This window comes from Canis lupus, chromosome 25 (genome assembly GCF_003254725.2).
Source record: "Canis lupus dingo isolate Sandy chromosome 25, ASM325472v2, whole genome shotgun sequence".
Lineage (NCBI taxonomy): Eukaryota > Metazoa > Chordata > Mammalia > Carnivora > Canidae > Canis > Canis lupus.
This window is the reverse complement of record NC_064267.1, coordinates 48,724,652-48,748,226: the sequence shown is the minus strand read 5'-3', so window position 1 is coordinate 48,748,226 and position 23,575 is coordinate 48,724,652. Positions and strand designations below refer to the sequence as shown.

At 52.6% G+C, this 23,575-nt stretch overlaps 1 protein-coding gene and 2 long non-coding RNA genes across 5 annotated transcripts in view; 2 read left to right on the top strand and 1 right to left on the bottom strand.

Annotated features, from left to right (window-relative positions):
- The first annotated feature begins 203 nt into the window (after positions 1–203).
- LOC112669980 (uncharacterized) lies at positions 204–10,449 on the top strand. 2 transcript variants are annotated; one of them, XR_007405805.1, is made up of 4 exons: positions 204–280; positions 440–1,986; positions 3,494–3,580; positions 9,864–10,449. It is a non-coding gene; the product is annotated as an uncharacterized LOC112669980 (long non-coding RNA). The 2 variants fall into 2 exon arrangements; XR_007405806.1 differs by having other exon boundaries at positions 249–374.
- UBE2F (ubiquitin conjugating enzyme E2 F (putative)) overlaps positions 10,355–23,575 on the bottom strand; it is a 55,291-nt gene continuing 42,070 nt past the window's right edge. For both annotated transcript variants that reach the window (XM_025463610.3, XM_025463611.3), the window contains exons 7-10: positions 19,912–19,969; positions 17,305–17,337; positions 14,830–14,892; positions 10,355–11,024 (exon numbers count right to left, since the gene is read on the bottom strand). In XM_025463610.3, the coding sequence (XP_025319395.1) occupies positions 10,974–11,024; positions 14,830–14,892; positions 17,305–17,337; positions 19,912–19,969 (205 nt within the window). In that variant the 3' untranslated portion in view covers positions 10,355–10,973. The remainder of the gene's footprint in view (positions 11,025–14,829; positions 14,893–17,304; positions 17,338–19,911; positions 19,970–23,575) is intronic.
- On the top strand, positions 14,892–17,858 carry LOC112669981 (uncharacterized). Its single transcript, XR_003142708.3, has 3 exons — positions 14,892–15,352; positions 16,377–16,452; positions 17,508–17,858. It is a non-coding gene; the product is annotated as an uncharacterized LOC112669981 (long non-coding RNA).

Below are 23,575 nucleotides of genomic sequence, written 5' to 3'. Positions count from 1 at the left end.
GGGCGACAGGTGCAGCGGACCCCGGGCGGGCGGAGGAGGGCTCGAGCGGGGACGGTGCAGGGGCCGAGGCGGGCGGAGGAGCGCGGGTGGGGGCGCAGGGACGAGGGCTCGAGCGGGGACGGTGCAGGGGCCGGGGCGGGCGGAGGAGCGCGGGTGGGGGCGCAGGGACGAGGGCTCGAGCGGGGACGGTGCAGGGGCCGGGGCGGGCGGAGGAGCGCGGGTGGGGGCGCAGGGACGAGGGCTCGAGCGGGGACGGTGCAGGGCCCGGGGCGGGCGACAGGTGCATCGGATCCCGGGCGGGCGGAGGAGCGCGGGTGGGGGCGCAGGGACGAGGGCTCGAGCGAGGACGGTGCAGGGGCCTGGGCGGGCGACAGGTGCAGCGGACCCCGGGCGGGCGGAGGAGCGCGGGTGGGGGCGCAGGGCCCGGGGCGGGCGACAGGTGCAGCGTGACCCCGGCCTGCCGGCCGTCCCGCCATCTCAGAGCCCAGAGCACGTGCCCCGCGGTAAGCACCGTCACGTACTGAGTAACAACCGTGGTAAACCGCGAGTGGGCACTGTTGGGAGGAAATTGAGACTATAGGGGTTCAGCATCTTCCCCAAGTTCACACGGCGATGAAGGAGCCAGAATTTGAGTTCAGGAATGCTTTATCAAGAAGCTGAATTGTAATCGGCTTTTGGAAGACTTGAGCTCCTGTTGGGGTCCAGGAGTTGTCTCTCTTCCAGCTCTGCAAGTGTCTGCATTTCTGGTTCCTTCTGTCCTTTCATTCTTGCTTGCATACCGAGCCAGTGACTTGGCAGTTGCGACCACAGCAAAGGACACACTGAAAAAAATAAGATTTTATTTTATTGATCAGAGACAGAGAGAGAGGCAGAGACACAGGCAGAGGGAGAAGCAGGCTCCATGCAGGGAGCCCGATGCGGGACTCGATCCCGGGTCTCCAGGATCAGGCCCCAGGCCAAAGGCAGGCACTAAATCACTGAGCCACCCAGGCTGCCCTGAAAAATAATTTTTTTAAAGATTTATTGATTCATTTGAGAGAGTGTGAGTGGGGGAGGGGTGCAGGGAATGAGAATCTCAGGCAGACTCCCCACTGAGCGCAGAGCCCCTGGGGCTCCATCCCACAACCCTCAGATCCTAACCTGAACAAAACCAAGGGTCCGATGTTTAACCCAGGCATCCCAAGGACACACCAAAGTTTAAGAAGCCAAGAGCTACACAGGAGCTCAAGGATAATCCAAAGGGGAGAAAAAGAAAGGGAATTAGGAAAGAATGAGAACAGATGAGAGTGTAAAGTGCAGCTGAGATGACTTGGGAAAGTGTCTTCCTTATAGGGGGACTAGGGGGCACTGGTGCATTTAGTAGGAGAAGCTTTAGGACAGCAGTGAGGAGAGGGCAGGAAAGTGTGCCGTGAGTTGCGGGGTGAATGGGACAGGAAAGAATGAAGACTGTGGTCAACCCTCTCCCAGAGGATGAGCTGAGAAAGAGCCTAAAAGAGGAGTACACGACTAAGGGAAATGCTGTAGAACGTGAACTTGTTTATATGCTGCGGGGGGGGGCGGGGTAGGGCGGTCACAAGGCCCCTGAGATAGGAGAGGAGAGCCAAGGTCCTGCAGGTGATGAAGAGCAAGGGTGGGTGGGGGACGTCGGAAGGTAGGGGGCAGGATTCCTTCTCCAGATCTGCAGGGAGGGCTGTGTGGATGGGAGCTGGAGGGCGCCCAGGTGCGGCTCACAGGTGATTCGCCTCTAGCACGTCGGGCCAATTAGTAGTTAGAGGGTTTGTGGTTCTGGATGGATGTAGTGAGTGTGGTGGAGTCGGAGACAAGTCAGAGAAGATAGTGCCCATGTGGCTGGGGATAGAGGCCTAGAAAGAACGGAGGGCCCGTTGCTGAGGCCACTAAAGGCGCTGTGTGGTGCAACACGGAGCCACCACCACGCTCTTCCTCGAGGGCTGCTCCAACCTGCCGCAGGAAGTCGTCATTACCAAGGTAAGTGCTCAATAAAGACCAGACATTTGGGCGGCCCGGGGGGCTCAGCGGTTTAGCGCCGCCTTCTGCCCAGGGCGTGATCCTGGAGACCCGGGATCGGGTTCCGCGTCGGGCTCCCTGCGTGGAGCCTGCTTTCCCTCTGCCTGCGTCTCGGCCTCTCTGTGTGTGTCTCTCATGAATAAATAAAAAAAAATTTTTTAAAAGGACCAGACATTTGGGGAGGGGGTGGTTACCTTAGCAGGGAGCCTGCTTCTCTCTGCTGTGCTCTTTGTCAGATAAACAAAATCTTAAAAAGATCAAACATTTGAGGAATGTGATCTCCATGAAAACGAGATCCAAAGAGCAACTCATGCCCGAGGGCAAAAGTAGCGGAGCTTCCAGAATTGGTCTCCAACAGATAAGTGCACTGCTGGGATTTTCTTCTTAAAGGTGGTTATGAAACAAATAGATGTTGAACAAAAACTATAATCAAGTTTTATTTTTTTAAAGGATTTTATTTATTTATTCATGAAAGACACACACACAGAGGTAGAGACACAGGCAGAGGGAGAGGCAGGCTCCACGCAGGGAGCCCGACGTGGGACTCCATCCTGGGTCTCCAGGATCACGCCCTGGGCCGAAGGCGGCACCAAACCGCTGGGTCACCGGGGCTGCCCACTAATCAAGTTTTATTTTTATTTTTATTTTTTCCACTAATCAAGTTTTAAATACTCAGTCCACCTGGGACGGGTGGAGGGAAGAAGGAATAGAACATAAGATTTTTAGGGCTGTGAAAGTATTTTGAACGATACAGGCGTACCTTGTTTTACTTCTCGATTTATTGTGCTTCTCAGATAACAGGTTTGTTTTTGCTGTTGTTTTTACAAACCGAAGGTTTGAGCATTTGGTGGGGAAGTCACTGCAGATGGGGACGGGGTGCTGGCGGGCGGGGGGGACAGTAGAGGAACCAGGGTTCCAAGCGGAGCCTGAAGTCAGGCCCGGGTCGCGCCCTCCCGTGGGACAGCGTGACGGGGAGCAGCTGCTTCCCACGGACGAGCCGGGAAGGTGGTTTCCCGAGACGGAATCCGTCCGGGTGACGCCGCCGGGAAGGCCGCTGCGGTGACGGCGGAGGACCGAGTGGTTCCCTGCGCTCCGGGGACAGAGCGGCGGTCGCAGAGCCGGGCTCCAGGCCTGGAGGACGTTCTCCTGCAGGTGCAGCGCCGTCCAGCAGCGCCACGCGCGCCAGGGAGGCCGCGAGGGGAAGTCAAGCCACGCAGAAAATTGTCATCTTAGCTCAGGAAGCCACCGCAGGCCCCGGCCTGGCCACCCGGACCCTCGGCGGCCGCGATATAGAGGTGGGACCTGCTTCGGTGCAGGGACGGCGGCTCGCTGGGCGCTGCGACAGGGCCAGCATTTTATAGCAGCGAGGTGGCTTTCAGTGAAGGCTCGGACATTGCTTTTTTAGACCTAGTTCTGTTGCACACCTGACAGGCTGCAGCGTTGCATAAAATGTAACTTTTATCTACAGTAGGAAGCCAAAAAATTCATCTGACTCCCTTATTGCGATACTCGCTCTACTGTGGCGTTCTGGAACCAAGCCAGCAGTATCTTGGAGGTGAGCCTGTACTATCACCATGGGTACATTTTAGTATATATTTGTGAACCCCCAGCGAAAAACTGTGGATTTTGGGTAACAATGATGTGTTAATGGAGGTTCATCAGGTGTAACAAAGGTTGCATCTGTGCGATGTCTGCAGTGGGAGAGGTCATGCATGACAGTGGCGGCAAGGGTATATGGGAGCTCTGCTTTCCACCCAGTTTGGCTGTGAACCTAAAAGTGCTCTAAAAAATAAAGTCTATTAAAAAGAATACAATAGGTGGGCTGAACAGAATAGCCACAAAGGGCAAATTACTGAGCTGAATGCCCAAGCCTAAGAATTCTCTTAGATGATTGTTCAAAAGCACAAAGGGATGAAAAATTCAAAAGAAAAATCTATGCAGTCCAGCGATTTTCAAAGGGGAGTGACTTTTCCTTCCACGGGACATTTGGCAATGCCTTAGAGATGTTTTGGTTATCATAACGGGGGGCGGGGGGTAGGTGCTTCTGGGATCTAGTGAGTGGAAGCCACTAATACCCTCCAGTGCACAGGACTGGCCACCAGGTCACAGTGCTGAGGGTGAGCCCCTGGTGTGTGCGTCTACTTGCCATTTGGGATCATATTCCTTCTGTCTTGTTGTTCACAGTTTCTCCTAGTGCTAGTCTACTGGTATGACTCCACTCAGTTTGTTTTTTGTTTTGTTTTAGATTTTATTTATTTGAGAGAAAGAGCATGAGCCGGGGGTAGGGAGAACAGGACAGAGGAGCAGAGGGACAGAGGGGGAGGGAGAAGCAGATGCTGAGCAGGGACCCTGGGATCACGACTAGAGCTAGAGGCAGACGCCTAACCCACTGAGCCACCTAGGCACTCCGACTTGTTTTTTGTTTTGTTTTGTTTTTTTTGTATTAAAGATTTTATTTATTCACGAGAGACACACACACACATAGAGGCAGAGACACAGGCCGAGGGAGAAGGAGGCTCCCTGAGGGGAGCCCAGTGCAGGACTCGATCTCAGGACCCCAGGGTCATGCCCTGAGCCAAAGGCAGATGCTCAACCACTGAGTCCACCCAGGTGCTCCTTTATTTGTATTTTTATTTTTTTAAACAGATTTATTTATTTTAGAGAGAGAGAGCCTCCATGTGTGTGCCAGCAGGGGAAGGGGCAGAGGGAACAGGAGAGAATCGCAAGCAGACCCCACGCTAAGTGTGGATACTGATGCAGGGCCCTCTCCCATGACCCTGAGATCCATGACTTGAGCTGAGATGGAGAGTTGGTTCCCTAACCGACCGAGCCACCCAAGCGACCCAGGTTCTGGATTTTTAAAATTCTTGTCTTTGTTCTGGGATGCAGTTCATTTGAAATAACCGGATCATTTTAAGGCTTGCTTTTAAGATATTTGGGTGGGACGAGTGCGGCCTTTAACTCTTACTGAGCTAGTCGTCTCCCCAGCTCACCGTGAATCATAGGTGGATCACAAATCCATTTTGGCTCATGGGAATGTAGACTACTGGCCTTGTATCAACTCAAGGGGGCATTTTCTCTTCTCTTGGGGGGTGCTGTTCCCCACTGTCGGGCAGTTTCCCAGGATGCACTGCTAGTCAGTACCCAGGTACCAGCCTGAGAGGACCCGCTGCAGGTCTCCGGGGCTCCCTCTCTGTGGGAGAGGTTCCTCTGCTGGGAACTGGAGCTCCCCTGGACTTGCTACGTAATTAGTTCCATCTCAAGCTGGGTTCCACCTGGGTCTCCTCTTCCCGGGCAGGTCTCACTCAGGATCGCTGTCCTGCTCGGTCTGGGGTCTGATGTCTGGAAACTGTGGTACCATCTAGATTGTCAGGGTTTCGCTTGTTCGAATAGGACAGCCCTGTCAGCCCATCTTAGGCTGGTGCAAGTGCCCTCTGCCTGTTCCTTCCCTTGATGGCTCCTTTGTGACTCTCCTGCACGGCGGGAGAACTTCTCCAATTTGTCCCCACACCATCTCTATCTTTCCAGCATCTGCCCTGCCCTGCTGTGGAGGTGTTGCCACAGCTTCGGTTCCATCCTACAGTCCTTTCCTTTTGGCCTGTTGCCCCCTTAGGACTTGATTCCAAGTCAAAGATACAATTCACTGCATTTTCCTAAACGTGTTTCCCTGCCCCCTACCCCCGCCTGAAATTTTTTCTTTTAATCCTACAGTCCATTTCCAGCATCCAATTCATCCTGTCTGCCTGACATCTTTTCTTCCCTGCAGTATTTGTTCACAGTCCCATTTACTCAAGCAAAGCAGGCTGTTCAGACTTGGCAGCTGCAGCTGATGTAAGGGTCGCTTGCTCACCTCTGTGGTAGCAGATGCCCTCTGCAGCTACTGCCTCGCTGGCTGGCATGTCCGGCGTCCAGGACGTGACCGTCTCGAGCAGGCTTGCTGGTGTACTTGTGCTCTGAAGCTCCTGCTGTATTTACTTGGCCTAAGCAAGTGCATCGTAATAAGCTATTCGTTACTGCAGGATGGCTAAGGCCCTGTGCTCCTCGTGCACCGGACACCTGGGACGGGCAGGAATACATATGGAAGGAATAATTCTGGAAGCCTGGGCAAGATGAGGATACCCCAGCACCTGCCCATCTGCCTGTAAGATAGGCTTCACGGTGGTGGCACCATATGAACTGAATCTTGAAAGGAGCCCCAGGAGGGATGTGGATCTCATTGCAAGGCATGAAGGTACCACTCTGAGGTCAGGCAGGGTCTTCAGGGCAGTGGCTGGCAGTGGACAGGTGACCAAGGACAATGCATCTGTATGCTAAGCACAAGGGGGCTTATTTTGGAGGCACCGGGAAGTCAGGGTTGTTTTAGAGGTGCTCCCACCTCTGGCAGCAAGGTGGGGAGGACGTGGGGAGCCAGCCCACCAGTTTGGTTTGGTCTCACGGGGGTGTTGGCCAGGTCTTCCTCCATCCTGTGCTCTTCCTCCATCAGCTGTGGTTCTTGTTACACATCACTGGCTGGTCTGCCAAGGCACACGGCAACCACAGCGGGATCCGTGCTCACTGGGCTCCACTTGCTCCCTCTCTATCGAGAACCAGCCCAGGGAAAAAGGTTTTCTCTTCTCAGATGAGCTTGGAGATGAAACCCCTTAAGAATAAGAAACGAGGCTCTTTACCACAGTGCTGCACACACCTTCTGGCCCTCCAGCCTCACCCTGGGTGTGGGTGGGTGTGGGTGTGAAAGACACAGGTGAATGGGGCCATTGGGGTGGAAATTAATTTTTAGAGATATTTGGGAAGATCTACTACTGGCGGCGAGCACCACGTGGTGCACGGGAGGGAGCGATGAGTAGGGAGGAAGGTCAATGTGGTCTGACACTGAGATTATAAACACCCAACACGGAAAACTACAACACAGATGAGTCAGTCCTGTGAGGCCAGGGAGGAGGAAACACTGCTGGGGGTGCACCACGGACCACAGGCTCAATGGGGAGGCGACAGGAGGCTTACGCCTTCCGTGCCTATGGTCTCTTCCCTGGCCCCTGGCCCCTGGCCCCTAGCAAGTATTCACGCCACCCTCGCTGCAGTGCTGGGGGCCCTGTCCTGTCTCTCCTCCAGCACTGGGAACTCTGCGGCAAGCCCTGTTCCTTCCAGCTGGCCCTGACATAAGCTAAAAAGTGAATTTATCAAACAACTCTGGCTCAGTGGGCTTGGCAATGAAAATGAATGAGCCCTAAACTGGATTTTTTAAAAAAGATTATAATTCAGTTCTTTATACAGCTTAGCACAAATAGACATTCTTAACAAGGCAAGGTCCCCGAATGCCTTCATCACTGGGCTTTTTGAGGAACTTTTTTTTCAAACCAGTTCTTCCAATAGATCAGTTTTGGTAAACCACGGAAACCCAGGCCATGAGTGGGGACGTCAATGGGCAATATGGAACCCTCCGAATTAGCCCTTCCAGATGGGATTTTGTTTGAGGGAGGAAAGGGGAGGGATGGGTGCTCTTCGTTTTCCAAGTTCTTTGGCAGAGGAAAATTAAAACCGTATTTTGCTAAAACTATCAGCATTTTACTAGACCCACTTTGATGAATGATGAACTTGTAGCAAACCTGACTTTCCAAGATGAAACATTTTTAAGTGGATGAAAGTGAAAACACTCCTGGGATAGACTGTACTAGCTGGAAAAGAAGAGTTAAAGACTGCAACTCTTTATTGGTGGCTAACCAATTTTACAAGAGGTTGGGATTTTACACTAAAAAAATTCTGGGTGATTTTGATAAACCTGCACAAAGTCCTATTTAGAAGGAATATGATTTTTTTTTTTCACAGTGGGTCTTTAGAGAATGAGAGTGAGGGGTAAGAGAGCAGCCCTAGGGAACAGTGGGGCGTGTCCTCTGGACACACGTAACATCTTAGTGGTCACCACTGTCTGAGAGTTTGTTTGCCCTCTGGGAATTTTTTTTTTTTTTTTTTTTTTGCTAAACTCCAGAGCCCAGCAGAAGGGTTGTTCAGTCTGTTCCTGCTGCCATTCAAGATGTGCTGGCTCTGCCACCAGGTGCCCCAAGACTCTGCTGACTGGTTTGGCTGCAGCCAAGTCACGGGGGAAGGATGCTTATTTAAAATAAATACCTAAAGGCTAAGGTACACGTTCCTCTTAAAGACTATATATTCAGAGTATTTTAGCAACTGCAAATGGTCGGAACGAGCCTCTCCAGTTTCTTCATGAACTTCTGTATTGCAGCGACTTCTCTAGCAGGTGCACCACCTGGCTTGGTCTGTGGTTAGTAGGAATCAGGAACGGCCCTCTAAGGCTTTCAGTGCTTGCAGAGGATGCTGGATAGAAGGGGGGGGGGGGGGTCTTGTTGAGCAGGAGCCGAGGCACTGCACCTGGGCCAGAGCCCTGCAGCAGCCCCAACACAGTGGGTGAAGATAACACAGGCGAGCAGCGAGGAGCACGGCCGGACCAGCACCTGACACGGGAGTCCCTCACGGAGACGGCAGAGGGAGGGGACTCGCAGGTGGTGTGCTTGAGGGAAGGTCAGCGGGGGGATGTGAGCCTCTTCCTTCTGACAAGTCTATCCTGGGACTGTTTCCTTGTGAGCTTGAAAAACATGCTGCTGACATAGCAAATTCGAAGCAGTCGAGCTATGGGGACCCAAGTGGACACGGGAAAAGTCCCGGAGCTTCGTGTCCCCCGGGGTTTTCTCTGCTCCTGTCTGGCCCCGGGGCTGGCTCAGTATACCCACCCCTGGCAGCTGGGAAATCCACTACCACCAGGGTGGTGGGCACATGGACTAGGGTCAGAGTGGGGAGACCCCAAGAAACCAAAAAGGCCTGGAAACCAGGGTTCTGCAGCCACCAGAAGATGCCGTGAGCCCCGCTGCCAAGTAGCCAGCACAGTACCGGTTCTCCACGGCGACGGGCCAGGTTGGGTGTGTGCTCAACAAGATAGGGGAAGGGGGGCAGGGCTCTGAGGGATTTCCACTGGACAGAAAGGGATGACCCTGTCATGTGGAAAAAGGTTTTTTGAAGAAATTACTTGACCTCGGATACACAGTATTTCTCTACTGTGTATTTCTCTACGTTTTGAGGTCAGAATTCACAGCTGTCCGTCCCAGTCTTGTCCAGAAGGCACATTCCTTTACCTACAATATGCGTGTTTCCATTCACCCGTGGGCCTGGTATCACTGCTTCACCTCCACCTGCACCACCAGCTGTGCGGCCTGGGAGCTGCCCGACAGTTGTAGATGTGCCAGGACTCAGGCCCGGGGTTGCCCAGGCAGAGAACCACGTGCCCTGGGTCCCAGGGGCAGAACCCTGGCATGTGGGCAGGCCAGCGGCCGGTCTGCTGACCCCAGTAGCAGGAGCCAGCCCCGTGTCCAGCTGACCCGTGTCCTGGGACCCTGGGCAAAGCTCCATTTAAAAGTGTGTAAGCTGCTGTGCCCCTCCCGGGCTTCAGGAGGTGAGGGGACTGTTCCCCCGTGGGCCCTGAGCCTCCAAGAGGCCACCGTGCCCTGGCTCCAGCCCCACCTTCCTGCTCTGTGCACCAGAGATATCCCTGCGGTCAGGGCTCCCTGCAACCTAACAGGCACAACCCCTGATAACACCTGGGAAGCATGGCCTATGTTCCTCCCCTGCCGATCTCCTATCAGAAAACTGTATTATAAATTAAGAACCGCAGATCAGACTGGGTAGAGGGGAGATCCAGAGGCCAAAGGAGGCGGTCAGTTAAACGTGGGTGTGCCAGGCAGGCAGCAGGTGGAAACCACACAAACATTTATTGTGCATTTGATTTCACTAGTTCAGACGTCTAAATGCCGGAGTAAATCCGTTTGCCTCCTCAGCGCTCCTACTCTGAAGTGCATTGGCCTGACTGTGCTACGTGCCACCGCCGATCCCCGGCCTGGGCGGTTCCCCACGGACGCCGAACCGCAGCAGAGTCCAAAGCCACAGCTGCGGTCTGTGGCATCAGACACCGGAGGGCTGACTGGCGGTACCTCTGCCCTCCCTGGGCTCCCCCACGGGCTGCTGTGGAAACGCCACGCCCCCGGCCGGTGGGGCTCCAGCCAGTCTCCTCGGGCCAGCAGCTGAGAAAGGGCTCCCTGCTTTTTTTCTTTTTCTTTTAAAAAAATCAGACAGAGCTAGTAGCTTCAAGGGGTTCCAAAACTTCCTCGCCCCGTCTGGACCCAAAAGCAAGAGCTAATTTTTAAAAGCCAAATTCCTGTTTCAGTTGGACAGAAGGAATAATGGGTCTTTCATATTTTCTTTGTATTTCTCTTCAATAGTTGCTTGACCCAACATCTGTCTGCTCTATACAATGAAAATACAAACTAAATGAGAATAGAAAAAAATAATTAAAGCATTAAATTGTACAAATTACAAATCTGTTCCAAAATATACTTACATTAAATAAAATACGCATTTCAGTAAGAGATCTACAGTGAATGACTGTGCGTTCTGGGAAGCTTCACGACACCTAGGCGGGGCCGGCATCCGTGGAGGAGCTAAGAGAATGTGCATCCAATCACAGTATGCAGCGGGGTTCTTAGGGCCCATCCGCGAGCTACACTGAGCACATCATCATCACTTGTGCGGGGGAGGATTTTGGTTGGGAAAAGGGGAAGAAGCGAGCGCTAGCCTCAATTCTGAGTTCATTACAACTTCTCAGGAATCTCATCAATAGCCTATACAGTACAGTTTCCAAAAAGTAAACATGTTAAGGTAAGCAGACAACTCTTTAGAACCCCAAACGCATTTTCTTGCTGTATTTATGTGGGACTCTCCATCTACAATGGGCAGTCGTGAAGAGGTTCTTCCTCGGGACAGCATGGTCACAGGATGCGGATGACCCTGTGGGTCTCAGGGGAGCGCGAGGACTGGGGACGGGAGCTCCCTCTTGGTTGTTGGAGACAAGCCTACAACACAGTCCACAGCCCCACCGTCTCCTCCTCCTATCATCTGGCGTAACGCTTAATGTAGTCTTCCACTTTATTCCGGAAGTCCTCCTGTGGAGCGGGAGGGGGGGGATCAGGGAGAGAAGGAAAAGGGGAGCGAGTTAGCAACGAAACGCTTCCAGACAAGTAGGACCCACCCAAGCCCAGGAGCCACTGAGGAGCCGCTGAGCTCTCGAGAGCTTAGAGCTTAGGAAGGACGGAAGGACGTGGACTCCAACTGCACCCCCCCACCCCAACCCAGCTGCCAGGGCTGTAGGACCATTAGAGGCCCAGGGAGCAGAGTGTTGGTTCCCTACTCCTCCAGGTGCCTGCTGTGTGCAGGACGCCGTGCCACTGTGCTGGGAGGGCTGGGGTGGGGACCCAACACAGAAGCTCTGAGCGGAACAGAACCCGAGACCGCTTGTTTTGGAGATGTAGAAAGTGAGGCCCATAGTGTGGTGCAGGTGACAATGTAGGTCAGGACGGGGCTCTTGACCTCAACTGGGGATGAGCCATACCTGCTGTTCTCCAGAGACACCTATGTCCAGATCATCTTCCTAGAACAACCCCCCAGACCTTGTAGACTATTCAAAACATGCCCACTTCTCATGGTGATGACCTTGCCCACAGAGGGCTTGCTGCAAAGCTCCCTCTGCAGGCATCGAGCAGAGGCCACCTGGGCACCTGGCCCAACTCCTCTGGTGAAGAGGTGGTGTGGCCCTCAGGGTCTCCAAGCCAGTATGGGCAGGAAGTGCCCCAGGTGTGCCCCTTGGGTCTAACGTTAGGACCTAAGTTCCTTGGCCTTGCAGGACTGGGCAAGGGCCCCAGGGACCACAGGCACCAGGAGGGACTTGGAGCTTGCCCACCTAAGAACACATGCATTCAGCATTCAGGACACTGTGATCTGACAGGTGGAACTTAACCCTCTTACTCCTACAACACAGCTGCTAGGTCACTGCTGGCCGTGGGGTCACACTGCTTCAGTCCCATCAGGTCCCATCATGTGACAGGTAACGCCAAGGGCCCCCAGCGCACGCAGAGGGCACAGCAGAGCCCCTGGTAGGTGCTGCACTGGCTGTGCCTTCCTGGGGCCAGTCCTTGCCTAGAGTGGCGCCTCTTCCAGGGGAAGCAGCTAGAAGTGGGTGGAACACCCAGGAGACCCCCTCTCCTGCTACACTTAATGCACACGGTAACCCGTTCAAGGTCAGGGCAGGTTCCTGATTTAAGGGTCTGAAAATGATTTGGTGACTTGCTTGTCATCTTAAGTGAGGAAGTGGAGAGCTGCTGAGCCTGCGTTTGCGGACAGGAGCCCTGACTCGGCCATTTCCACAGTACCCAGAAGCCAATGGTACCGCCAGCTCCTAAGGAGCCACAGCCACTGCTTGCAGGATGTGAAGACCCCACAGGCACTGCCGCCCCGGTCCTGCCCTCAGGACCAAAGGTGCGTCTGCTCAGTCTCACCTCCTTTGCTCTCCCCTCACCCCAGATGAAGCCCGGAGCCCATGGCCTCCGAGAATCTTCGTGCTCAGCCTCTGCTGCCTCCCACCCCACAGGCCCACAGAGCAGAACCCACATGAAGCCCAAGGACTTTGGGACCAGACTGCCTGGGTTCACATCTTGGGCTCTGCCCTTCCCAGCAAGTCTCTTACCTCCATGGTGGCTCTACATCCCCAGCAGCAGACCGAGGATAATGAGTCCCTCCCTCATAGAGATGTCAGGAGAATAAACGCTCTCTGGGAAGTGTGGGACAGGGCCTGCCATGGCCACTCAAGGATGCTGCTCTCTAGCAGTCACGCTGCCCTCTGTATTCTTCCCTGAACACCCCTAGCACATTCCCGCCTCAGGGCCTTTGCACCACTGTTAATACTCTCCAGAATACTCTTGCCCAATACCCATTTGGTTCACATCAGATCTCTACTCACATCTTATCAGAAAGGCCTTCTCACGACACCCTACATAAAACAGCAACACCCCCCACTGCCCCCCGCCCCCAGACGTCATGTTTGCTTATCTATGTTCTGCCTCCACCCACTGGCACATCTGCTCCACGGGGACAGGGATGGTTCACCAATCCATCCTGAGCATCAGCACCTCACCTGGCGCTTAAGTGGCCACCAGCCAAACTTGGGATGAACAATGAGCATGAAATAAAGTAAGGACAAAGTTCGGCAACTGTCGTGACTCAGCACGAGGACAGGGGCGGGGCTGGGGCACTTCTCAGAATTCATGTGGAGGCATCACTGTTGGGAGGGTTTTAGGTCCATCTTACTGGGGCTAACAGTTTATAAATACAAGTCTTCCCCTTATTTCATACAAAGAGCAGGAAGCAACCTTCGAAGAAAAATAAAAGGACAATTTGTAACAGGTCTTTCTCTACCCAGGCCTGTAAGAGTGTTGCTGTCATGAGGGGCTTCTTTCCCTGACTGGCTTACAGGACACAGTGCTCCGTGGGGGGTCCCATCAGGGACAATGACAGCTGGAGATACAATGTGATGGAGCTGCCTGGGAAGGCGGGGCGCGGGGTGGTGGTGATGGCAGGAGCACACCTGCAAGGCTTGTCATCGCAGGGACAAACCAAGGCTGTCCCTCTCCTGGGCAGCTAAAGCCAGCACAGGTGGTGCAGCGGGCTGACCGGTGAAGGTGGGCGCACGTGACAGCAGCAGAGGGGCTGTCCGTGCCCAGAGCCACCTGACACCACTGCGCTTCTGCTGAAGACCTCTCTGCCCCCAGCCTCCTCTGCCTGACCGGATGCACCCAGTGGCCCCGCAGCCCCATCGCACGACTCACTGGTCCTTGCTGCGCCTGCCACATGGTTTTTGGACCTGTGCTAGGGCACGTGCCGGGCGGTGCAGCTCTCGCAGGTACTCTACCCCCCTTGGGGGCCCTGCCAGGGCAGTACCTGTGCCCCTTGTTACGCCTCACGCAGCACACTTAAAACACCCCTCACTCTGGCACAGAGCACGTCTTACCAAGCAGAAGCACCTGCTCTTAAGCACGATATTTAGAAACAGGTTGAGGGCATTTAGAGCTTTATAGATTCACGTTAGCTGTTGGGTACTAGCCTTGGGTGGCTGATTTCTGGGGTGGTGAGGATTCACAGGAAATCTGGTTCAGAAAATGAAAGCCAAGGCTCTCTGACTAAACCAAGCTAGTCCCGCAAGGCTGTCTGCTTAGACCTAACTGGCCAACCAGCCTGGCCCCAGGTGAAGCTGCACAACCTCATCCAACAGCTTTGTTCCAATCACAGGGCCGTCTCCCAGACTGCTGCCCCTAACGCCTTGTTTGTGTACTTTTAAGGATGTGTGTAAAAGGGATATTTACTGCATTATCCTTTGTAGGTGGAAAAAAAGAAAAAAAAACAAAAACAAAAAACCTCATGGGGGAAACTGAGTGCCCGCCCACCACTGAGCGAATGGTTGAGAAAAGTATGGTAGAGCCACTTCATGGACTGTTTGTTCCTAAAATGAGTGAGTGATGACTTATTGGGAAGAAAAAAGCTGGAAACAAAAAAAAAAGGAACCGAGAATTAAAAATAATAAATAGGATCCCATTATTTTGGACAGAAACCAAATGGGGAGGCGAGTGTATCGGCGCATCGGAAGGACCTGGGGTGTGAGCACTGTATCCCCACACCGTTAATTATGTAAAGTAACAGTGGCCTGTTTAAGTCCCTCAGAATGAATTCTACTAGGAAATCACATCTAATATAAACACTTCTGTCTGACCTCAGGTCAAATACTTTACCGAGACTACTCACATTTATCATAACACATCACTGATCAACTGCTTTAAATCCCGGGCCTGGATCTACCGTTCTCAGCATCGTATTTATCTGAGCAAGAACACCCATCAACCTCGGATGTGATCAGTAGCTCACCTTGTCCCTCAAGTGATGTTCTGCAGCTTCAATATTCAGCGGATCATCAAAATTCAAAAGATCCTTAAAAAGAGAGAAACTCAAAGTAAACAATGGAAAGAATCTGTTTTTTCTGTGTTTTTTTTTTTTAAACTTTGGTTTTGCTCTGAACCAAGTATTTTTTTATTTTATTTTATTTATTTATTCATGACAGAGAGAGAGAGGCAGAGACACAGGCAGAGGAAGAAGCAGGCTCCTCAAAGGGGAGCCCGACGTGGGACTCAATCCCGGGTCTCCAGGATCACGCCCTGGGCCGAAGGCAGTGCTAAACCGCTGAGCCACCCAGGCTGCCCTTTTCTGCTGTTTTAAGTCTTCATTTTATGAACCAGGCGACAGAACTCTAATCAGCAAACAGGAGAACCCAGAGAGCGCAGTGATTCTACCACGGATAATGGTTCCTGTGATGGAAGCGCACGGGCTGTGTGGGGGTTTTCTGAATGCTGGTGAAAGATCGAGATGTTTACATACGACTGTCCAAAGTCTGGTGATCACACTAAGTTCTAATGCTATTTTTGATAAAGAACCAGTCTTATTATGAGCATTTCCAAATAAAAATCCCATTCTTCTTTCCTCAAAAATTCATTTCTTCTTTTACTTTGTGAGGAACATCCTTGCCTCTCTAAGTCTGTGGTTTCCATGCTGACCTTTGCCAGATCTTCTCTTTATCTTTTTATTCCCCTTCACAGCATCCCTTCATAGCCGGCAGGGATGGTGGGTGGAGGCTGAGTGAGCGTGGGACAGCTCCCCCAGGAGGCCCGTGTCCCCCAGGCCTTTCTACCTTAGAAAACCCAGGGTGGAGTGGGTGGGGGGAGGTGGCGGCACCAGGCTGGCTCAGTCAGTGGAATGTGCGACTCTCGGTCTCCAGGCTGTGATTCGAGCCCCATTATGGGTGTAGAGATTATTTAAAAAAAATAAAATCTTAAAAAGAAAACCCTGGAATGGCCATTCCCCCCTCCCTAAAAGACACCATAGATTTCAAATCAGAGGCCATGCCTTATCTTTATACGCCTACTCCTCTTCTTAAAAACCGGGGTGGTGAGATTTGTTCTTATGAGAAGTCACTGCTTTCCAGAGCCATAGATGGTCACTGGAAATGTTAAATTTGGGGACTGTATTTCTTATGTGGAAATAAACATGGGGTATGACCAATACGTTACAAATACAGCAAGGAAAACTCAAGTCTCTAAGATCTCTATGATCAAGGTAAAGTAGAATAATTAGACTCTAAGTCCTAGAAACAGGCAAAAATATAAAGCATATGGATGAGATATCCAGTGCAGATAAAGATCACCAGACGCACAAAATTCTTTATCTTCCTTACCATATACCTGACCTAAAAGGAATATATTGGCGGGAATGACCATTACAGCCTTAATCAACAATTCTGGCTGACTCTCTAGAATCTGGAGCACTGGAGAGATGAACACGGCACCAGATTAAAAGCTAAATCAATGAAAAAGAAGCACAACGTGCTGGGCAGATTTTAAATTATGCTCTATCTTGTACAGCTCCAGAAGCACAACTGTGCATGTCCATGAGAAGCCAAACCAGAATCACAACGAAACGATGGCACTACCTTCCCAAGTGAGTAACAGGGGCCAGAAGACAGGAAGTGCTGCATTGTCCCAGGAGTCACCTGGGACAACAGATGAGATGGCAAAGGGAGGCTGGGGCTTGGGGGGGTCTAATTCTGAGGCTCTTATGCTTTTTATTTTGCTGCCCCTAAGAGCAAGACCACTGTGACCTCAGATGTGAGTGTGGGGACAGCAGCCTGGCCGGGTGCCGGGGGCCAGGAAGCTGCTCTTCCAACGACCACGCCGTCCTGTGAGCTGGTCGGGGGACTCATTTTCATAGAGGATCAAGTTTTATTAAAAGTAGCACAGCCTTATTTCCCTCGCAGGGACACATCCCTGAAGCTTATTACTTTTAAAGCTCTTTTATGATTGAAAAGTAAAAACTCAAAAGTATATTACTTTTATAAAATCCAAATACCAGCTTTTAGCTTCTCCGTGTGCCCCTTCCTGCCCTCCGGCCTGTGACGCACTGTTTTCTCTGGACAGCAAACGTGGGCAGCTCGTCACCGACAAGAGAATGGTTCTAAGGCTCTGAGTTTGTAAAAAGCCTAGTGGTCAGGGGGCCACGTACGCTTTCACCCAAACCAGGAGGGAAGAGGGCTGCTGGCGAGGGCAGACACGGAGCAGGGCTGAGCCAGGCGCCCCCAGAGGAACAGCCAGGCCCCAGCCCTTTCCTCCCTGACGGCCTCCTCAGGTGCCATCCATGTCACTGTTCCTCAGCCTCATCAAGTGTGACAGAAAGGAGGGGTTCGGCATGTACAGGGTGCCATTCTTAATCCCTCTAGGTTATCCTTAATGTAATATCTAAGACCAGTAGTCAGAGGAATCAAGAAAAACTTGGGCTTCTGGTCAATATACTTACAGTAAACAAAGAGTTTAATCCCCAGACAACATCCTGGAATGAGAAAGAAAGAAAGAAAGAAAACAAGTTTCAGGTTCCTGTGCACTTAGTGTTTCAAACCCACGACCAAGAGTTACGTACTGCGCCAGGTCAGAATTTATCTTTAGCATGCTCTGTTTTTCCCAAGACGGAAACTTTAAACAACTTCTCTCCAATGACAACAGGCTCTGGGAAATTTGGAGATGAGCAGTCATGGGTAGTAAATACAGACTCAAGGACCTCAAGTGCCCTTGGGTGACACCCAGCCCAAGGAGCCCACAGGCACACCTGCTCAGGAGAACCCCACCTTACATCACCTCATCCTTGTCACTTCCAAGCACAGTTGGGAACTTCTGAAGAGTCATCTTTATGACAAAATCTGTTGTTTCTGTGTCTGCGGCCTTTGGGGACCGCAGATGCTAATTACCCATGGTCCCACAGGCCTAACAATTTTGCTCTAATTACTTAAAAAAAAAAAAAAGTGGAAGACTAATAAACATTTCCTAATATCCAAAGATCAGAAATTCTCATTAAAATAAAATGGATAATTAATGTGTTCTCTCTGGACTGACTTGCCATCTGTGACTTAACCACAAATTAATTCTCTCTCAGCCTTCCTCGTCATCAGCTCGAGTCTTGTCTTTTTTAGGCTTTCTCCGCCCCAGTTGATACTGTGCTAGTTGGCCACTTTGCCCCTCCGCTTTCTCTCAGCCATCCACCTGTGTCCTTTTGGGGTGAGCCAGACCTACGGCTGGAGCTGGGGATAAATACACGTTCTTGGTCTGGTGGAGAGGCTGGACAGACAGGCATGTTGAACAGACCTTGCACAGAAGTGTTCCCCCAGAGGACCCAGCAGGGAGGAGGGACTTCCCAGAGGAGGTGGGGCCTGCAGGGTAGAGGCACCTGGTGCAGGAGCTAAGTCTCAAGTGGGCAGGACATGTCCAGGGTGTGGCGAGAAGACAGGCCAGGCTGCCCGTGGCAGGAGAGACTCCACCTCGAGAGAATCCAGTCAGGCCTGTAGAGTCTGCAGTGTTCTCTGACTCTGGGGCAGGGCCCCAAGCTCCTTCCCCGTGTTCTTTCCCCAAGTGCCTACTTGGTGATACCCAAGGACAGCGCCTACACAGCAACTGGCAGCTGTTGCCCATGGAGTGTGTCCACGTACAGAACTAGACCTGGCTCAGGACCAGTGCAGTACCCTGTGGGCCGTTATGACCCGTGCACACCTCTCTGGGCCTCAACGTCTTTCTCTAAGAGCAGTGGGGCTGCCCAAGAGCAGGGCATGGGAGTGAGGATGGTCTCTAAGGATGAACCAGTAAGCTGGCATTTAACAAATGAGGACAGTTTATCTGCAGAAGCTCTTTTCAAAGGCAGGGCCCACAGGGTTAAACTGTGAAGGACAGTGGGGAGAGAAAGCCTGGCATGTGTGCAGGGCAGGGCTGAGGCCCGCCCACTTCTGCTCAGGCTCCCCCTTATGACCGGGAGGACAGCACCCAATGCAGCATTTTCATTACCAGCCACGCTCATTTTGAGTGTTTGGCACAGAGCTTGACCTCCAAAGGTTTTAGTTTGACTTCTGTAATCCATGCATGACTGAGCCAAAGTTAACACACGTGCAAAACTGTTGCTCTTGAGATAGAGACAGAGATGGAAATGGCATCGTGCAATGTGCCAGGCAGTCTGTGAGCTTCACAAACAGGCTGATTCGACACCCACAGCCCTTTGAAGTGGACCTGGTATGACTGTCAGCTGCAGAGGAGGAGGGCACGGTCACCAGAGAAAATGGGTCTGGCCCAGATGGCCACACCTTTGTGCTGAGTCCCGGGCTGAAGAGAAGCACAGGCCGGGAACCCAGGCACGCTCTTCTGGGCCACCTGGACCCGCACAAGAAGGGCAAAGGCCACAAAGACTGCGTGGGACTGTCTCGTTACCCTTCAGAAACAATGGCAGGAGTCAGGCGGCAGGTGACTATCAAGTGGACACTAGCCGACACTACCTGATGAAAGCGTCAGGCAGCATGAAGGCCCTGTAGGTGTCCTACGGAAACTAAGCCCTGAGCTGAGCAAAGCCCTGAGCTGGCGCCACAGCTGGCGGCCTCACGCAGCACCCGAAACGTGCTCCCCCAGAACCCACTGGAGCCTACACCACAGAAGAAACTGGGGCCACCTGCTTAGTCCTGGTGGCTCTCAGTTCCATCGCCCTCCCCTGGGGTGGCGTCCTCCCTCAGGGCATCCCTGGCTAGCTCCGAGTAACTCGGAACAGACGGGGGCCATCCTGCCCTCTCCCTCCTCCCTGTCTCCTCACCCCGGCAGCACTCCCCTCCTCTGGAAGTGAGGCACCACCTGAGACTAGGGGACAGAGGAAGGAAAGAACAGAAACTAAACAACCTGGAGCACAAAGGGAGCAGAGGGGAGCCGAGACAACTGCAGGCAGAGGAACCAACCCGGCCAAGCGCTTAGCCGAGCAGCCTCAGGTGGGCAGGTGGGAGCACAGTGCCCAGCCAGCCACCTGGGTGGGCAGGATAGCAAGGAGACTGGTTCCCAGGGGGAGAGGCCTCCAGGCCGGGGTGTGGTCAAGTGCACTGCACTCTACCTTTAATGTCCTCGTGGGAGCCCAGCCGGTGCCGTCAATCGAATGTTCTCTCAGTAAACTGAAACCAGACAGAAAGGCACAGTGGTCAGCAAGGGCAGCCTCCCGTCACGTGAGCCACAGGTGTGCCCACCGCGGCTACCACGCCCTCTGGGCCCACGTCTCCTCTTCAGGACATCCACTTTCCCCAGGCTCCCCCTCCCCAGGCCTCACAGGCCCCCCGACTCCCAGCAGAAGGCCGTCTCTACCCCAAGGCTGTCCACATGCTCGTCTCGTGTCCTGCACCACGTTTACTGCTTGGACAGCCAGGTCTTTAATCCTGCACCACATCAGGTTTTAAGCAGGAGAAAGCATGTTTAACATAACCCACAGAGAACACCTGCCAACTTGATATCCAGAAAATGACAACCAACACTGAGAGCTTCCTATGTGTGTTGTCAGCACGATCCTAACCTTCCCTCAATGCCTCAACGACCCACGAGGGAGCCGCTGCCATTTCTCCAACTAACGGAGGCAAGAAAACAAGGCACAGAGCAGCAACACGCCCGGAGGGCACGGGCCTCATGAACGGCCCGTCGAACCGCACAGCTTGCCAGGAACTGCGGGTGAACACGGATGACAGCTCCTAGCACATATTTAACACCTTGTGTTTGTTTTTTCAAAAAAAGCTCAAAAGGGAAAAATGAAGTTATAAAGGTAGATTAACACAAAATTCTGGATGGTGGTCACGAGTGGGTGGGAGGCCCACGTTTGGAGAAGGTGCGCACGCACTTTGGAGGTCCTGTGGGGTCCTGTTTCTTAAGCTGGACCCCAGGGTCATTTTCATCACTGTTCTATCAGCTGTACGTGCACATCACAAACTCTCACAGAAATGGTTATTCCATGCTCTGAAAAATTAGTTTACTGCTAAGTTTCCTTCTAGGGAAAAATTAGTTTGGCATCCTTGAGCTGTATCCTGCTGCCGCTTTCAGGTGTACGTAACAGCTCCTAAGCTCACACGGCAGCATCAGGCTCTCCGCGCGCCTTAATTCCTACTGTGAAGAGAAGTTTTGGATCAGAACAGGTTCAAATTCACATAACTCTATTAGGATCGGGAGAAAACAGAAATATGCTATGATCTTAATTCCTCATAGAGATCAGTCAGAAGAAATAAAACCTGAAATTGGCCACTATGACTTACTTTGAGCCTTGAAAAGAGAAGGAGAAAGAAACAGACGTCTCCACCCTGCAGAGGGCCCAGGCCCTGCGGACACAGAAGCTCTGCAGCATTTGGGAACCATGTGCCAGGTCATCTCTTCCCGGAGGCAAGAATCAGTTCTGTCTTTGTTCTTTTCTTTTCCAGACCTTGCCACAATCCTTAGCCATCTATCTGATCACTTGTTCAGTGCCCGTCTCCCTAGGAGTCAGCAGGCCTCACAAAGCGAGGAATACCAACTGCCCCCACCGCCTCTGGGTTCAGCCACCATTAGCGGAGGGAGGGAGCCAGCTTAACTGGCTGAGCTGTCAGCAGCACAGCCAGAGCACAGGGCTCTGAAACTGGAGACCAGGTGTGTCTACCCAGGGCAAGCCCCCCTAGGTAAGGGCTGGTGGTGGTGCCCATAATCAGGCAGGCTGTTCCCAATCTGCAGAGCACAAGTCTGGGCACAGAGACACTGTGGTGAGAACACAGTCACTGTGCAGGTTCGTGCCCAGCCCCAGCAGCTTGCAGTCCTGCAGGAGCTCAAGTGACAGGCCATCAGGGAGGGCACTAGGCAAGGGATCACAGGGTGCCTCAGGAACTACCCTGGAAGCAAGGGCCCCAGGAGAAAAAGTGTCAAGTGCAACCACCAGGGTCCTGACCCCAGGGCCTCTCATCCCACAGACATGGCACCTCTGCCCTCTGACCCTGAGCTGAGAGCGGGGGGCTGGGGGGGTGCCCCTGGTGGGAGCACAGTGAGCCTCACAAAGAGAGGTAAGTACCCTTGTACTAGAGCAGGCCCCGCAGAGAACCAGGCGCTGGTCAGCGCTGCCGAGTGAGGAACCCAGCCAGATGCTGCCTGGCGGTCCCTGCAGACCAGGAGTGGCTGGCTCGGGCGTGTCTTTCTCTTTATTCAGGAGATGCCGTGAGTCAGTGGTACACTAAGCCCCTGCTGGACACTGTCTATTTTTTTCACAAACAAGGAGTTTAATCTAACACATTATTTTCCGAAAAAAAAAATCCCCCCCCCCCCCAAAAAAAAATCCCTACAAGTAGTTGACAAGTCCAAGGGTAAGTACCAGGTAAATGCAGACCTTAGAGCCGAAGGACCGACACAGATATAGAGAGATGCGTGTCCTCCCGTGATGCGAGGGAGCCTGTTCTCCCCCCGTACCCGCACAGACACATCTCATCCCACTGGGTGTTTGTTTTGCACCGGGCGGTTTGAGGAGTGGCGAGCAAAGAGCCTTTCTCTGGCTACCACTGGGACGGAACATCCCTCAGTGCTTACCGTCCACTTGTAAATCTCCTGAGTCACTACGTGTAGAGGTGCTCATTCTTCCTAGTGGACGTATCCATCCTCTTCATACTGATTGGTAAAGACCTTTTACATATGAAGGATGTAACCTAGCTGATCTTTTCTCTCACTTTTTGTGTTTTGTATATTTAATTTTAATGTGGCTAAATCAATGATTTTCCTTTAAGGTTTCTGGCTTTTGTTGCTGGCTGCCCCTGCTGAGTTCTCCTCACTCTTTGCTAATGACCTGATTTCTTTGAAGACAGCAAAAGTAACAGGATAAATCCTGCTCTGGCCTTAGCTCTGGTGGAAGACAGAGCATGACAGGGAGGTGGAGTGCAGTGGATGCCTAGGAGAGCGAACAGCAGCGGCGATGGCCCTGGGGGAGAAGGCAGGAGCGAATGCCATCTATAAGCTGAAGCTGGAGGAGTCAGATTTTATGAGCACGATACTTAAAGGCCAGATGTGGAAAAGATGGCTCTCATAAGTACATCTGTGACTGCCGACAGAAAAGGAGGCGGATATGAGAACAGGGGCTGAACTGGGAGCTGGGTGCTAACTGTGCTCTTAACAAGGAAAAGGGGGCACAGTCAGTTAAGCATCCGACTTTTTTTTTTTTTTTAAAGATTTTATTTATTTATTCATGAGAGACAGAGAGAGAGGCAGACACACAGGCAGAGGGAGAAGCAGGATCCTTGCAGGGAGCCTGATGTGGGACTCGATCCCAGGACCTCGGGCTCACACCCTGAGCTGAAGGCAGATGCTCAACCGCTGAGCCACCCAGGCGTCCCAAGCATCTGACTCTTGATTTCAGGTCAGGTCGTGATCTCAGGGTCCTGGGATCAAGCTGAACCTTGGGTTCCATGCTCAGAAGCAGTCTCCCTCTTCCTCTGCTCCTCCCCCACCTCGCATGCCCTCTTTCTCAAATAGGTATATAAACCGTAAGAAAAAAAAAAAAAAAAAAAGGAAGAAGGTCCAGCTGTGCAGGCACAGGGCAGTCAGTGTATAGTTCCTCCCCACAGGCAGGGGCTGGTGTTCCCTGGGTGGGGTGGGAGGGGAGATGACACTGAATCATCACAGGAAGGAAGCAGAACAAGGTGCCAATGCTAATGCCTACTTTCGGCCCATGGCTGATGGTTACATAACCTGCCAAAGTCACCTGGCTGCCGGCGGTGCTGTTGCTGGCGGTGGCG